This window comes from Neoarius graeffei, chromosome 6 (assembly GCF_027579695.1).
Source record: "Neoarius graeffei isolate fNeoGra1 chromosome 6, fNeoGra1.pri, whole genome shotgun sequence".
In the NCBI taxonomy this organism is placed as follows: Eukaryota; Metazoa; Chordata; class Actinopteri; order Siluriformes; family Ariidae; genus Neoarius; species Neoarius graeffei.
In genome coordinates this window covers 8,269,104-8,285,816 of record NC_083574.1, presented here as the reverse complement: position 1 = coordinate 8,285,816, position 16,713 = coordinate 8,269,104, and the positions used below count along the sequence as shown (strand labels likewise).

Here is a 16,713-nt window from a genome sequence, read left to right as displayed (position 1 = left end):
AGAGGGTATTGGAGGTAAATATCTCATCTCTCATCTCATTATCTCTAGCCGCTTTATCCTTCTACAGGGTCGCAGGCAAGCTGGAGCCTATCCCAGCTGACTACGGGCGAAAGGCGGGGTACACCCTGGACAAGTCGCCAGGTCATCACAGGGCTGACACATAGACACAGACAACCATTCACACTCACATTCACACCTACGGTCAATTTAGAGTCACCAGTTAACCTAACCTGCATGTCTTTGGACTGTGGGGGAAACCGGAGCACCCGGAGGAAACCCACGCGGACACGGGGAGAACATGCAAACTCCGCACAGAAAGGCCCTCGCCGGCCCCGGGGCTCGAACCCAGGACCTTCTTGCTGTGAGGCGACAGCGCTAACCACTACACCACCGTGCCGCCGGGAGGTAAATATTCTCTAATATAATATGAATGTGGGGTGGCACGGTGGTGTAGTGGTTAGCGCTGTCGCCTCACAGCAAGAAGGTCCGGGTTCGAGCCCCGTGGCCGGCGAGGGCCTTTCTGTGCGGAGTTTGCATGTTGTCCGCGTGGGTTTCCGCCGGGTGCTCCGGTTTCCCCCACAGTCCAAAGACATGCAGGTTAGGTTAACTGGTGACTCTAAATTGACTGATAGGACAGAGATTTACCGTCTCTCCCTCTTGCCCCCCCAACCGGAGCGATCACCATCTTGCAGATCGGTCCCCCCGTGTCACCCAGAGCCGCTCCGGGGTGAATCGCGAAGAAAGACAGGAACCCCATAAGTTCACAATCTTTTTTCACAAGTCCCCGAAAAGGCAAGAGAATACAGGAGATTTTATATGTGAGTGAGTGAGTGTGACATCACTGCAGCTGTGTGTGTGTGTATGAAGACCTTGGCGATGGGGTGCAATAATAAGATGTACAGCCTGTTCTTATGATATGATAGCAATGTTCAGACAGAATGTTCAAAAAGATATCAATATTACGTCTCGAGCAATATGTCATTACAACAGTACTGTGTCTAGCTGACCAGAAGGTCACAGAAGAAATTAATGCCTTCTTGGTCGTTTTAAACAGAAATACTATTTCTAGCTGAAATAGTAAAATAGAACAGAGTAGAATAAATCCTTAACATTGACCGTAGGTGTGAATGTGAGTGTGAATGGTTGTCTGTGTCTATGTGTCAGCCCTGTGATGACCTGGCGACTTGTCCAGGGTGTACCCCGCCTTTCGCCCGTAGTCAGCTGGGATAGGCTCCAGCTTGCCTGCGACCCTGTAGAACAGGATAAAGCGGCTACAGATAATGAGATGAGATAATACGAATGTGATGCTACCTGCAAAGAATTTCTCACAATCTGCAAAAGCTGAAAGCTTGTCCCAAGAATCCCTGCTCTCCTTTATATTAAGAAAAAAAATGTAACATAAAGGGGTCAGTGGAAAGGTTTTGACTCGAGAAGTGGTCACTGTCTGCAAGAAGTTGGAGAATCCCAGTTTCGTTCCATACCAGAAATACAGAACCCACTTCATACACAGTGCTCTAGTTGTTATTATAGCTGATTAAAAAAAATATTTTAAATAGCCTTAAATTAAAGATAGATAGATAGATAGATAGATAGATAGATAGATAGATAGATAGATAGATAGATAGATAGATAGATAGATAAAAACCTGCTATGTTGTAATCTTTGTAAAAACGTTGCCTTTAATGATAGGCTGCATGTTGGCTGTATCATGGAAATATCATTAATTGCTTTAGCAGTGTGCTTCGGGTCGTTACTCTGCTGCAAACTGAAGTCTGCACCACTTAATTATGAGGCATGTGCTTCGTCTTAAAATGTTTTTATTCATGTCAAGACAACTAAACCACTTTTTCAATGCTGCATGGAAGTGTATTTTACAGATGGGATCATATACTTCTTAAAATCGGATTTGCATGAACAATTGGGGGCCTTGTATAAAAAAAAAATGGTTATTATTCTATCCACATTCACTGGATATGAGCAATCGTGTGCTCTGATTGGCTACTCTACTACTAGGATACATGTCTGTGAAGATTCTCAATCATCCAGGTCATAGTAAATGAGTAGAGAAAAACAAAATGGCGGAGCATGTTGCTGAACTAACTGAGGATGAAATAAAAACTCTACTCGAAAACAAAACCACAAAAAATACAAAATATATATATATATGGAAAAAAGTATTTGATGGTAAGAGTGTATCTTTTTTTTATTTTTCAAGAATTATTATTAGTATTATCGCATTTTCCACAAATTGCTACTGGCATTTCGCCGGTTTGTTTACATTCTAAGCAGAAATTATTTTGTCTGACTTTTTGTACAAAGTTTTTATGTATCGAATTTGCAAAAAATAAAAATGCTCCGTTTCTCAAAATCCAGTGAATGTGGAGAGAATAAAACAGTTATTCCACGAAATCGAGTCATACATGGCTTATAGCCGACTCAGCATTACGTGCCTCATCGGCTATCAGCTCAGGCCATTATTAAAAAATGTTCTGTTTCCGGTCCACCGGCCGGGTGAGTGCCGTTTGTGCGGGTGAATTTTTTTTTTAACGCCGGTTTTTCGACATTTTTTTCGGGCTCGTAAATCTAAACTCGAACTTGACATTTACGCATTCCCAGAGCTTTCCACTAATGGCCCTTTTCCACTACCCTTTTTCAGCTCACTTCAGCTCGCTTCAGCTCACTTTAGCCCGACACGGCTCGCGTTTCGACTACCAAAAACCAGCACGACTCAGCTCGCTTCAGCCCTGCTTAGCCCCTAAAACTCGCACGGTTTTGGAGTGGGGCTGAAGCGAGCCAAACCGAGCCAAGTGAGGCTGGGGGCGTGAGCAGACACTCCCCTGCGCACTGATTGGTGAGGAGGAGTGTCCTCACATGCCCACACACGCCCCGCGAGCACGCTGGGATCTGTAAACACCGCAAACCCGGAAGGAGAAGAATTACGAATTACGAGAATTTCTGAAGCCTTATACGCCTCGCCTCATCTATACACTCTTGCCAGTATCTGTTGGCGTTGTCGGTGACAACAAGCCACAGCACCAAGACCAGCAACACTAACGACTCCATGTTTATTGTTTACTATCCGGGTCGTGAGACTACCGCTTAAAAGCTCACTGATGTCACTGTTTGCGCTGCTTAACGACATCACGTGACGTCCACCCACTTTCGCTAACTCCACCCAATGTGTCCACCCACTTCCAGCCAGCACGGTTCAGCGCGGTTGTAGTCGAAATGCAACTCCAACAGCCCTGCTCAGCTCGACTCAGCACGGCATGGCTCAGCCTGACTCAGCCGCGTTTGTAGTGGAAAAGCGGCATAAGGCTCATACTGCCTCCGCCGAGTGCGCACGCACACTACTGCCTCCGCCGAGTGCGCGCGCACACACCGCATGTCGGGGCCGCGGATGAGTTACTCTCCCTTGATCAACGAAGTCGGCGGGGAATTTGTGGTTATTATCGGTACAAACAGCGCGAATCACAACTTAAATGAGTGCGGTTCAGTTTGACATTATTGTCAGTCCGTCAGATAAACATTTAATTTTAATAAAATCGAAAATTAATATTTAGAGCCTGTGGGCTACAAAAATAATAGTCATTAAAGTAGCCGGCTGGACTTAATTGTGTGGCCGCAGCCGGCGCTTGTGGAAAGCCCTGTCGAATCAGCTCTGCGCATGCGCCGTGTGGCACAAAAAAATGGCAGCCACCATGAAGGAAGGAAAACATTTGCTTGAGTGTGAAATCGCAAAATGGTATTCTAGCGAACAACAAAATAGTAAAGATTCAGAAAAACAAATCATTCAGTGATCATTTTAATAGTGTAATTTCATCCGAACTAGGCCTAACGCTCGATTTAGAACTACAAAAAGTCCGTGTGTTGGACATTTTAAGTACCTTTGTAAAAGTTTTGCAAATGTTGCAGTCAGCATTTAAAATGCTAACTTAGTTTTTGTACAAGTTTCAGTTGATTAAACCGTCATTTTATTAAATGTGTCTGCTTTTGTATTAAAAAAGTACTGAAAGAAAAAGCAAACACAGCATTGCAATTTCTTATCCATCCATATATAATAAAAAAAAAATAAAAATAAAAAAAAATCCCTCCCTCCCGACTGAAAATTTTTTTGCTCACCCGGTGGACAGGAAACGGATTTTTTTTTAAGGATGGCCTCATATGCAACTCGATTTTGTGGAATAACTTAAATATTCCTTACTATAAATACGCAGGTGATTATAGAAAATCGCACGACCTGATTGGTCGAGAAATTCAGACTGTTTCTCGATAATCGACTCAAGCGACGAGGCAAATCGCTTCATCACCATAAGTGAGGAAGAATTACAGATTATGAAAGAAAATGCTGGTCCTAAAAGCACTAAAGATGATATGAAGTTTGGTCTAAAACTATTTAAAGGTAAGGTGGAATTGTGATTTATTTTATCCATTTCAAAACAAAGTATTTTCTGTGACTCGGCGTAGATAAGTGATACAAGTCTGTGTTGTGCCTTTATTACATTTGTATGCCGCTTTTGAAGCTTGAAATAATTTTTTTTAATACTTTTTTAAATGATCACCTGTGTATTTATACAAAAACAATTATCCGCCTCAGGCTCAGTGAATTTCGACTTCGTCTTGGTTATTATTCACCGATATTCACTTCACCTTCGGTGAATAATTGTTAATTAATGGTTCATCCAACTTTTGCACTGATGCAGATATTCTGCATTTTAACCTCAAAGTCATTAATTTTTAATCCAATTTGCTTCACTCCTTAGCAAAAGCAACAAAACTGAACATAACTTTTTATAAAATTAGCACATTAAATAAGCTGCATGAATGGTGTTCATTCATAAATTTGACATTACTTAATTCAGATACTACATCTATCTATGCAATACAGATTGTTTTTTATTATTCTGTTGAGATGAAATGCAGTAAATGACTCAATGTAAATACCGTTTTGTTGGTTCATCTCGCAGGGATCGATGATGGGGATGTTAACAGGGCTGATACACGCTGAAGACACTTTCCATGCGTTGGTATGCAGCTGTGGTGTCCCTTCGATCATACCAGCTGGAGAGCTAGTTAGGGTACAACACGGATCATTTACTTACTATACACACACACACACACACGTATGCATACACACACACAAACAGAAGCACATACAGGAAGTCATCTCGCAGGTTGCCATTAAGTGTTCCACAGAGTCCGAGGGTGCCACCTGTCCACGCGCTGTTCAGCTGCAGGTAGATTCTCCCACCGTGCCAGTCATAATGGAGCTTCAGTCCAAAGGAAGCTTGCAGGCCCACGAACACAGACGTCAGCTTGCGCACAGCGACTACATCTAACAAACACACATACAAATGCATAAACATGGGTTCATACTGCTGCTGCGCAAACTGACACTTTACTGTACATATCTTACATATTAAATACTTCCAACTGTACATAGTACCTTATATACTCTAATCCTGTCCACTTCCCCTCTGTAAATATGCATTTGAATATTTACAAACATAGTACTTGTATACAGTGGATATAAAAAGTGTACACACCCCGTTAAAATGATCGGTTTTTCTGATGTAAAAAAAAAAAATGAGACCATTATAAATAATTTCAAAACTTTTCCCTCCTTTAATGTGACCTATAACCTGTACAATTCAATTGAAAAACAAACAAATCTGTTCGGGGGGAAAACAGAAAAAATAAAAAACGTACAATAAGCTGGTTGCATAAGTGTGCACACCCTTAAACTAATACTTTGTTGAAGCACCTTTTGATTTAATTACAGCATTCAGTCTTTTCTGGGTCGGAGTCTATCAGCCTGCCACATCTAGACTTGGCAATATTTGCCCACTCTTCCTTGCAAAAGCGCTCCAAATCTGTCAGATTGCGAGGGCGTCTCTTGTGCACAGCCCTCTTCAGGTCACCCCACAGATTTTCAATTGGATTTAGGTCTGGGCTCTGGCTGGGGCGTTCCAAAACTTTTTTGGGGTCATTGTCGTGCTGAAAGACGAAATTCCTCTTCATCTTCAGCTTTCTAGCAGACACCTGAAGGTTTTGGGCCAAAATTGGCTGGTATTTAGAACTGTTCATAATTCCCTCCACCTTGATTAAAGCCCCTGTTCCAGCTGAAGAAAAACAACCCCAAAACATGATGCTGCCACCACCATGCTTCACCGTGGGCATGGTGTTCTTTTCGTGATGTGCAGTGTTGTTTTTGTGCCAAACATACCTTTTGGAATTGTGGCCAAAAAGTTCAACCTTGGTTTCATCAAACCATAACACATTTTCCCACATGCTTTTGGGAGCGTTGATGTATTTTTTTGCAAAATTTAGCCGGGTCTGGATGATTTTCTTTGACCCTACATCATAGTCCAGGCATATGGAGAATACGGGAGATTGTTGTCACATGTAGTACACAACCAGTACTTGCCAGAAATTCCTGCAGCTCCTTCAGTGTTGCTGTAGGCCTCTCGGCAGCCTCCCTGACCAGTTTTCATCTTGGCTTTTCATCAGTTCTGGAGGGACGTCCAGTTCTCGGTAATGTCACTGTTGTCCCACATTTTCTCCACTTCTTGATGACTGTCTTCACTGTGCTCCATGGTATATCTAATGCCATGGAAATGTTTTTGTACCCTTCTCCTGACTGATACCTTTCAACAATGAGAGCCCTCTGATGCTCTATAAGCTCTCTGTGAACTCTGGCTTTTGCTGGAGGATGCAACTGAGTAAATATCTGAACTTTATTTGGGGTTAATCAGAGTCATTTTAATTGATGGCAGGTGTGAACCCAAAAAGACTGAATGCTGTAATTAAATCAAAAGGTGCTTCAGCAAAGTATTAGTTTAAGGGTGTGCATACTTATGCAACCAGCTTATTGTACGATTTTTATTTTTTATGTTTTTCCACCTAACAGATTTGTTTGTTTTTCAATTGAATTGTACAGGTTATAGGTCACATTAAAGGTGGGAAAAGTTTTGAAATGATTTATTGTCATCTCATTTTTTTACATTAGAAAAAACTATTTTAATGGAGTGTGTACACTTTTTAATATCCACTGTACTGTAATTTCCCACTGTATATACTGTAACATATAGTATCACTATGCTACAGTAGTTACTTCTGGCACTTATCTGGAAATATTTACAGTGGTGCTTGAAAGTTTGTGAACCCTTTAGAGTTTTTGATATTTCTGCATAAATATGACCTAAAACATCATCAGATTTTCACACAAGTCCTAAAAGTAGATAAAGAGAACCCAGTTAAAGAAATGAGGCAAAAATATTATACTTGGTCATTTATTTATTGAAGAAAATGATCCAATATTACATATCTGTGAGTGTCAAAATTATGTGAACCTTTGCTTTCAGTATCTGGTGTGACCCCCTTGTGCAGCAATAACTGCAACTAAACGTTTGCGGTAACTGTTGATCAGTCCTGCACATCGGCTTGGAGGAGTTTTAGCCCATTCCTCCATACAGAACAGCTTCAACTCTGGGATGTTGGTGGGTTTCCTCAAATGAACTGCTCGTTTCAGGTCTTTCCACAACATTTCGATTGGATTAAGGTCAGGACTTTGACTTGGCCATTCCAAAACATTCATTTTATTCTTCTTTAACCATTCTTTGGTAGAATGACTTGTGTGCTTAGGGTCGTTGTCTTGCTGCATGACCCACCTTCTCTTGAGATTCAGTTCGTGGACAGATGTCCTGACATTTTCCTTTAGAATTCGCTGGTATAATTCAGAATTCATTGTTCCATCAATGATGGCAAGCCGTCCTGGCCCAGATGCAGCAAAACAGGCCCAAACCATGATACTACCACCACTATGTTTCACAGATGGGATAAGGTTCTTATGCTGGAATGCAGTGTTTTCCTTTCTCCAAACATAACGCTTCTCATTTAAACTAAAAAGTTCTATTTTGGTCTCATCCGTCCACAAAACATTTTTCCAATAGCCTTCTGGCTTGTCCACGTGATCTTTAGCAAACTGCAGATGAGCAGCAATGTTCTTTTTGGAGAGCCGTGGCTTTCTCCTTGCAACCCTGCCATGCACACCATTGTTGTTCAGTGTTCTCCTGATGGTGGACTCATGAACATTAGCCAATGTGAGAGAGGCCTTCAGTTGCTTAGAAGTTACTCTGGGATCCTTTGTGACCTCGCCAACTATTACACGCCGTGCTCTTGAAGTGATCTTTGTTGGTCGCCCACTCCTGGGGAGGGTAACAATGGTCTTGAATTTCCCCCATTTGTACACAATCTGTCTGCCTGTGGATTGGTGGAGTCCAAACTCTTTAGAGATGGTTTTGTAACCTTTTCCAGCCTGATGAGCATCAACAACGCTTTTTCTAAGGTCCTCAGAAATCTCCTTTGTTTGTGCCATGATACACTTCCACAAACATGTGTTGTGAAGATCAGACTTTGATAGATCCCTGTTCTTTAAATAAAACAGGGTGCCCACTCACACCTGATTGTCATCCCATTGATTGAAAACACCTGACTCTAATTTCACCTTCAAATTAACTGCTAATCCTAGAGGTTCACATACTTTTGCCACTCACAGATATGTAATACTGGATCATTTTCCTCAATAAATAAATGACCAAGTATAATATTTTTGTCTCATTTGTTTAACTGGGTTCTCTTTATCTACTTTTAGGACTTGTGTGAAAATCTGATGATGTTTTAGGTCATATTTATGCAGAAATATAGAAAATTCTAAAGGGTTCACAAACTTTCAAGCACCACTGTAACAGTTATTCCATGAAATTGAGTCGTACATGAGCTGATAGCCAACGAGGCGCGTAGCACCAAGTCAGCTATAAGCCATGTACAACGAGATTGCGTGGAATAACTGTTTTATTATATCCACATTCGCTGGATTTTGAGAAACAGAGCATTTTTTTTTTTTGCAAATTCAATAAATAAAAACTTTATATAAAATGTCCGACAAAATCATTTCTGCTTAGAATGGAAACAAACCGGTGAAATGACGGGAGCAATTTGTGAAAAATGCAATAATAATTATTGAAAAATAAAAAAAGATATGGTTCTTACCATCAAATACTTTTATTCCATATTTTCTTTTTTTTTTTTTGTATTTGGGGGGGTTGTTTTCAAGTAGAGTTTTTATTTTGTGCTCGGTTGGTACAGCAACACGCTCCGGCTCCATTTTGTTTTTCTCTACTCACGGTATATGAGCTGATATCCTAGTAGTAGTGTAGCCAATGAGAGTGAGCAATTGCTCATATTCAGTCAATGTGGATAGAATAATTTGTATTTTGCACTTCTGGTTAGATGCTAAGTGCATATCACTGGCTTGGTACCTGTACTCTGCACAGTGACAATGAAGTTAAATCAAATCAAACCAAATAAAATCTAATCTAATCTAAGCTCAATAAACATCCACAATTTAATCTTGCCAATAACAACAGAACAAAAATAAAAATATGTATTAACTTAAAGCCTAAATCAGAACCCCTATTAAAACAATAATAGTAAACATAAAATAATAAACATGAACAATAGAGCCCAAACATGCGTAAAATAACAATATGTGAAAGTGCTGATTTTTTTGTTAGTCTGTCCAAACAAAATGGCAGCATCTGAAGGAACAGAGTCTTACAGTGAAGAAGGGAAGTGTTACCTTACACTGACTACAAAAGAAATATCTCAATCATGCTGACTTGAATGAGAAAAGTACCTCCAAACAACCCAAAGAAAACTTGATGTAATAAAAATATACAGCACTACTCTTACCATCTGAGTAAGGCAGACTGACAACCATGTTGGCCCCGATAATGACCTCTCCTTCTCGATTGAGGGTGACTTGTCTGCTGACGTCTTCATCCACCACGAGAGTCACTGAGTGACTACAGGAATCTTCCTGAGACTGACACAAACAGCAAAATAAAACTTTATATTGTATGTACAAGAGCAGGACACACCTGATGTACTACAATCCCATGTACTCAGTACCCTTACGAAAATCTACCATGGTTTACTATGGTTTTACCATGGTTTTTATGTAGTAACCATGATTCTACCATGGTATCTCATGGTTATTCTAAGTACTATGAACCAACCATAGTATTACTATGGTTCATCCATGGTAGTAACCATGGATCTACTATGGTATTTCATGGTGATTCTAAGTACTATGAACCAACCATAGCATTACTGTGGTTTATCCATAGTACTGCAGTAGCTGTGGTAGCATCATAGTTGTATGTGTAATAGGTCATAGTAACTACGAAATTAGTTTAAAAAGGGATAGTATGGTTTTTAAAAGGATGCACTAACTGTAGTATTACCATGCTTTCGTCCAACAGTCAATGCTGTAGAGAAGGATCTCGATTAACAGCCCAGATACATTAACATTTACTTAGAACCTAAAAATTTAAGTGAACATTGAGGTAAAATGCACCATGGTTTTCATGGTTACCCAAAAAACCACGAAAACCATGAATAACTATAAACCATGGTAAAACCATGGTTAATTTTCGTAAGGGATAATTTGGGTGTGCAATCTTTACACACAAAAATTACACACAAAGTTAAAAAAACAGTTTAAAATACTATATGAAGGCAAAATAAAAGTGTGTTCTATTCATCAAGTACGTACATGTGAATGAACACCTTATGAAAAGCTACATTTATTGGTTGTGTGAAATATTGGATGGTAAATATCTCATACGCAGTTGATGACAGAAAATCACACGCACTGACTGGTAGAGAAATTCGGACTATTTAAATAATACTGCCTGGCGTTGAGTGGTCTATCAGATATATTCCATTCAGCTAGCATGATACTGAACAAGTCAAAGACAAGTAGCTGAATGGAATATATCTGATATACCACGAAAAAAGCCAACCGATATTATTATTATTATTATTATTATTATACATTCCTTTTGGGTGTTCAACAGGTCTTTCTCGTTCAAAATTCTCTCGAAATCTTCCGTATTTAACGAAGCAGACCTGGCGGCCATGTTTGTTTACAAATTGTCACAGTCGCTCGCTAGCACGGAAGTTTTACATCTCTGACTTGTGATGCCATGTTGTCTTGACAACCATACAATATCGTAAACCATATTCAACGCTCATTCTCCATTGGGCAGAGAGATGTAATACATGTAGGATAAGCGATATGCTAACAATATTGCACACTATCAAACCAAATGAATGAAACCCGCTAGAAGGGAACAGAACACATGTTTTTATTCCATCGATAGTGTCCTCACCGTAAGTGAGGAAGAATTACAGATTATGAAAGAAAATGCTGTTCCTAAAAGCACTAAAGCTGCTACGAAGTTTGGTCTAAAACTATTTAAAGGTAAGGTGGAATTGTGATTTATTTTATCCATTTCAAAACAAAGTATTTTGTGTGACTCGGCGTAGATAAGTGACACAAGTCTGCATGGCGCCGTTATTACATTTGCATGTCGCTTTTGAAGTTTGAAATAAATTATTTTTTAAATCCTTTTTTTAATTGTTTTGATATAAATCACCTGTGTATTTATACTAAAACTATTATCCGCCTCAGGCTCAGTCAATATCGCTGATTATTATACATGCAGGACACTTTTTCAATGGAATAAAAACGTGTTCTATTCCCTTCTAGCGGGTTTCATTCATTTGGTCTGATAGCGTGCAATATTGTTAGCATATCGCTACGTGTATTATGTCACTCTACCCAATGGAGAATGAGTGTTTAATATGGTTTACGATATTGCATGGTTGTCAAGACAACATGACGTCACACATCGGAGACGTGAAAACTTCCGCGCTAGCAAGCGACTGGGACAATTTGTACACAAACATGGCCGCCAGGTTTGCTTTGTTAAATACGGAAGATTTTGAGAGAATTTTGAAAGAGAAAGACGCATTGAACACCTGAAAGGAATGTGTATGTATAATAATAATAATAATAATAATAATAATAATAATAGCTTCTTTCATGCTATATCAGATATATTCCATTCAGCTACTTGTCTTCGAATCGTTCAATATCATGCTAGCTGAATGGAATATATCTGATATACCACTCAACACCAGCCAATATTATTTCACCTTTCGTGAATAACTTAATTAAACCAACTTTAACATGGAAATATAGTAATAATTACAAGAAACTGAACATCTGATTCAGATTATATTTTGAGATACAGCAGCTTAACATCTAGAAACCTTAATATATTTGTAATAGTGTTTTTGTTTTGACTTCAAATGGAAGAAAAAGACATTCAAATTTAATATCTGCCCTTCAGTCGTATTAAACCTGAACATACAAAATCTGTTCTCAAAGTAACTTTCAGGTTTAGTGAATCACATTTCGCTTACAAAATTAATCTCTTTGCATTGACACTGCCATGTGTTTTAGGTGAAAACACCCAAACTGCATATTCAGAAGGTAAACTGACAAGACATGTTTATATAAAGCTCATATTATATAAAAGACGCAAACATCCATAGATACATAATTAGTAAATTAGTTAGCACTTTTTGGCTTATATTTTTTTTCTACTTGCAAATTGTCATGAAAATCAGAGCCTGAGTGTTTCTTGTTTACTGCACTATTCAGACTAGAGCTATAAAATATGATTACAGGTTTCATGTTTCAAAATATCTGGCTGTATTGCTTCCACCAGCACCAAAAGATTTACATACACACTTAAAATAAACATTCAGTCTATCCTTTAACAACAAAGATAATGAATTAAAAAAAGACTTACAGCCCCGATTCCAAAAAAGTTGGGACAAAGTACAAATTGTAAATAAAAACGGAATGCAATAATTTACAAATCTCAAAAACTGATATTGTATTCACAATAGAACATAGACAACATATCAAATGTCGAAAGTGAGACATTTTGAAATTTCTTGCCAAATATTGGCTCATTTGAAATTTCATGACAGCAACACATCTCAAAAAAGTTGGGACAGGGGCAATAAGAGGCTGGAAAAGTTAAAGGTACAAAAAAGGAACAGCTGGAGGACCAAATTGCAACTCATTAGGTCAGTTGGCAATAGGTCATTAACATGACTGGGTATAAAAAGAGCATCTTGGAGTGGCAGCGGCTCTCGGAAGTAAAGATGGGAAGAGGATCACCAATCCCCCTAATTCTGTGCCGACAAATAGTGTAGCAATATCAGAAAGGAGTTCGACAGTGTAAAATTGCAAAGAGTTTGAACATATCATCATCTACAGTGCATAATATCATCAAAAGATTCAGAGAATCTGGAAGAATCTCTGTGCGTAAGGGTCAAGGCCGGAAAACCATACTGGGTGCCCGTGATCTTTGGGCCCTTAGACGGCACTGCATCACATACAGGCATGCTTCTGTATTAGAAATCACAAAATGGGCTCAGGAATATTTCCAGAGAACATTATCTGTGAACACAATTCACCGTGCCATCTGCCATTGCCAGCTAAAACTCTATAGTTCAAAGAAGAAGCCGTATCTAAACATGATCCAGAAGCACAGACGTCTTCTCTGGGCCAAGGCTCATTTAAAATGGACTGTGGCAAAGTGGAAAACTGTTCTGTGGTCAGACGAATCAAAATTTGAAGTTCTTTATGGAAATCAGGGACGCCGTGCCATTCGGACTAAAGAGCAGAAGGACGATCCAAGTTGTTATCAGCGCTCAGTTCAGAAGCCTGCATCTCTGATGGTATGGGGTTGCATTAGTGCGTGTGGCATGGGCAGCTTACACATCTGGAAAGACACCATCAATGCTGAAAGGTATATCCAGGTTCTAGAGCAACATATGCTCCCATCCAGACGACGTCTCTTTCAGGGAAGACCTTGCATTTTCCAACATGACAATGCCAAACCACATACTGCATCAATTACAGCATCATGGCTGCGTAGAAGAAGGGTCCGGGTACTGAACTGGCCAGCCTGCAGTCCAGATCTTTCACCCACAGAAAACATTTGGCGCATCATACAATGGAAAATACGACAAAAGAGACCCAAGACAGTTGAGCAACTAGAATCCTACATTAGACAAGAATGGGTTAACATTCCTATCCCTAAACTTGAGCAACTTGTCTCCTCAGTCCCCAGACGTTTACAGACTGTTGTAAAGAGAAAAGGGGATGTCTCACAGTGGGAAACATGGCCTTGTCCCAACTTTTTTGAGATGTGTTGTTGTCATGAAATTTAAAAATCACCTAATTTTTCTCTTTAAATGATACATTTTCTCAGTTTAAACATTTGATATGTCATCTATGTTCTATTCTGAATAAAATATGGAATTTTGAAACTTCCACATCATTGCATTCCGTTTTTATTTACAATTTGTACTTTGTCCCAACTTTTTTGGAATCGGGGTTGTATTTCCAAAATATCACAAAGTGATTATACAGAATTATGCAGCTTGATGTTTCTATTTTTATGAGAAACAAACTATAAATTCCTCATCCAATGAATAGAGAAGTAGTGATGATCTAACAAAGGGGTGAACAATCTGATCTGGAAAGAGTTGCATGGCTCTTCCAACCACTCAGCAACCACATCAATTTCACCAGTTTTGAGAGTCTTAGCCTTTAATTAACTATCAACTGTAGCTTCTGCTTAGTTGGAATGAAAACCTGCAGCTACACCAACTGGACCGCCTTCTTCAAAGACATCTTTAGATATGAAATACAGGATTTTTCATGTAATGAGATTAAACATATCAAACTTCTCAACTTAATTCAACACTCTAAATCACAGACTTTCACAATCCACTACCACCTCACTATGGCTTCTTGACTCCATCCAGAGGAAAGCACTACGCATCATTGGTGTGAATGAATAACAGGCCAGATTGGGACTAAACCTCCCGTCCCTACTTCAGAGACGTCTGATGGCTGCTACTGCTGTGATCTACAAGATGCACACTAGCTCATGCCCACCAGACCTGAAGAGGATCGCGCCTCAGCCATATGTGATCAAACGTGCAACTTGCACAACCCTATCTATCATAAGTCATGCGCTCAGTGAACCAATCTCAAGAACCTACTCCACAGACAGCACCTTTATCCACAGTGTGGTCCAAATCTGGAATAGACTCCCAGACAGTGTAGTTGGAGAGATTAGTGACGATAGCTTTCAGTCTTTCAAAACTGGTGTTCATCACTATTTGCTTTCCATACTGTGATCTCGTAGGGAGAACTTTTTCTTGGCTGCTGTGAACCACTGATTGGCCCTTTTGGTTTATTATTATAGTGCTTTGTTGCCTATGTTAGTTCATGACCTAGTCATATCTCGTGTGGCTATGGTTCACCATAGCACATATATAAAATAAGCAGCAAAGTTTGTTTGTTTGTCTTGAGCTAAGGTCACCATTTCTCAACGGATTTTCACCAAATTTGGCAAGTAGGTCCAGGGATGACGTGGATTAACATGGCCATTTCTCGACGGATCTTCAACAAATTTGACATGGAAGTCTGGGGGCAGCCCAGAATTTTGCAAAACCCAGGCAACCTGCTAGTATAGATATATACCTATAAATAACCCTCTGTGTGTGTGTGTGTGTGTGTGTGTGTGTGTGTGTGTGTGTGTGTGTGCACACACATACACACAAACATGCATACGTTTTATATATATATATATAAAAATAATAATAACCGCGAGTTGGCCTAGTGGTTAGCGTGTCCACCTCTCGATCGGGAGATTGTGAGTTCTACTCGCAGTCGGGTCATACCAAAGACCATCATAAAAATGGTACCTACTGCCGTCAGGCAAGGTACACTGCAATACAGATGTGAGTGGGGAGTCAAACTCTCACGGTTACCAGAGGACTAGCCCCCCACTGTAACCCTAGCTATGTAATAGGCGAGAGGCCGAGGGCTACGGAAACGGAGATCAGCGCCGCCCTATGCGCCACATGGCGTGAGAAGGACTTTGATTTTATATAGAGTGTGTATATATATGTGTGTGTGTGTGTGTGTGTGTGTGTGATATCTATATTCTACAGCTTAGCAATATTTTGTGGTTTTTATATTATTATCTTTAGGATATAATTTAATTTATATTTGTATTCTTTTAATTTATTTATGTATGATATTTTAAGTGCATTTGATCATATATGCATGTAAAATGTGCTATATAATGTAACAAGAAGACATGCTCAACACTATCCCCCGCCACGAGCATTTTATGAAAACCTCTTAACCTGTTGACTTATGATGTCGTAAATGCTACGACACCTTCATAAAACACTAGCCAGCTTTTCTCGACGGATTTTCACCAAATTTGATATGGAAGTCTGGGGCTAGCCCAGAATTTGGTAAAACCCGGGCAACCTGCTAGTGTGTATATATATATATATATATATATATATATATATATATATATATATATATATATATATATATATATTAGTGCTGTCAAAAATGTCGCGTTATTAACGCGTTAACTTGACTCAATTTTAACGGCGATAATTTTTTTATCGCGAGATTAACGCTCTGTGACATGATGTAGGTTTTTCATAAGCTTTTGAAACTGCCAGGAACTTGGAACAGAGACTTTGCTTAGAAAAACGATAGCAGCTAGACTGTAATGCCACGCCCCGCACAGCCAGAGTCCTCTGCCCTCCCCCCCAAAGAACCAGCGCGGGCAGGGCGCACTAGTAGAGATGGGATTTATGGCTCTTTGATGGGATCCGCATCTTTGTGATCCGTTCTTTGAAAAGAGCCGTTCAAAAGACTGGCTCATTTGGCTCTTTTTA

General features: G+C 39.6%; 1 protein-coding gene across 1 annotated transcript in view; it reads right to left on the bottom strand.

Annotated features, from left to right (window-relative positions):
* The window catches only part of otogl (otogelin-like), a 172,307-nt gene that overhangs the window by 110,645 nt on the left and 44,949 nt on the right, over positions 1 to 16,713 (bottom strand). The window contains exons 29-32 of the mRNA XM_060923103.1: positions 9,776 to 9,886; positions 9,706 to 9,718; positions 5,158 to 5,335; positions 4,945 to 5,069 (exon numbers count right to left, since the gene is read on the bottom strand). Of these exons, the coding sequence (XP_060779086.1) occupies positions 4,945 to 5,069; positions 5,158 to 5,335; positions 9,706 to 9,718; positions 9,776 to 9,886 (427 nt within the window). The remainder of the gene's footprint in view (positions 1 to 4,944; positions 5,070 to 5,157; positions 5,336 to 9,705; positions 9,719 to 9,775; positions 9,887 to 16,713) is intronic.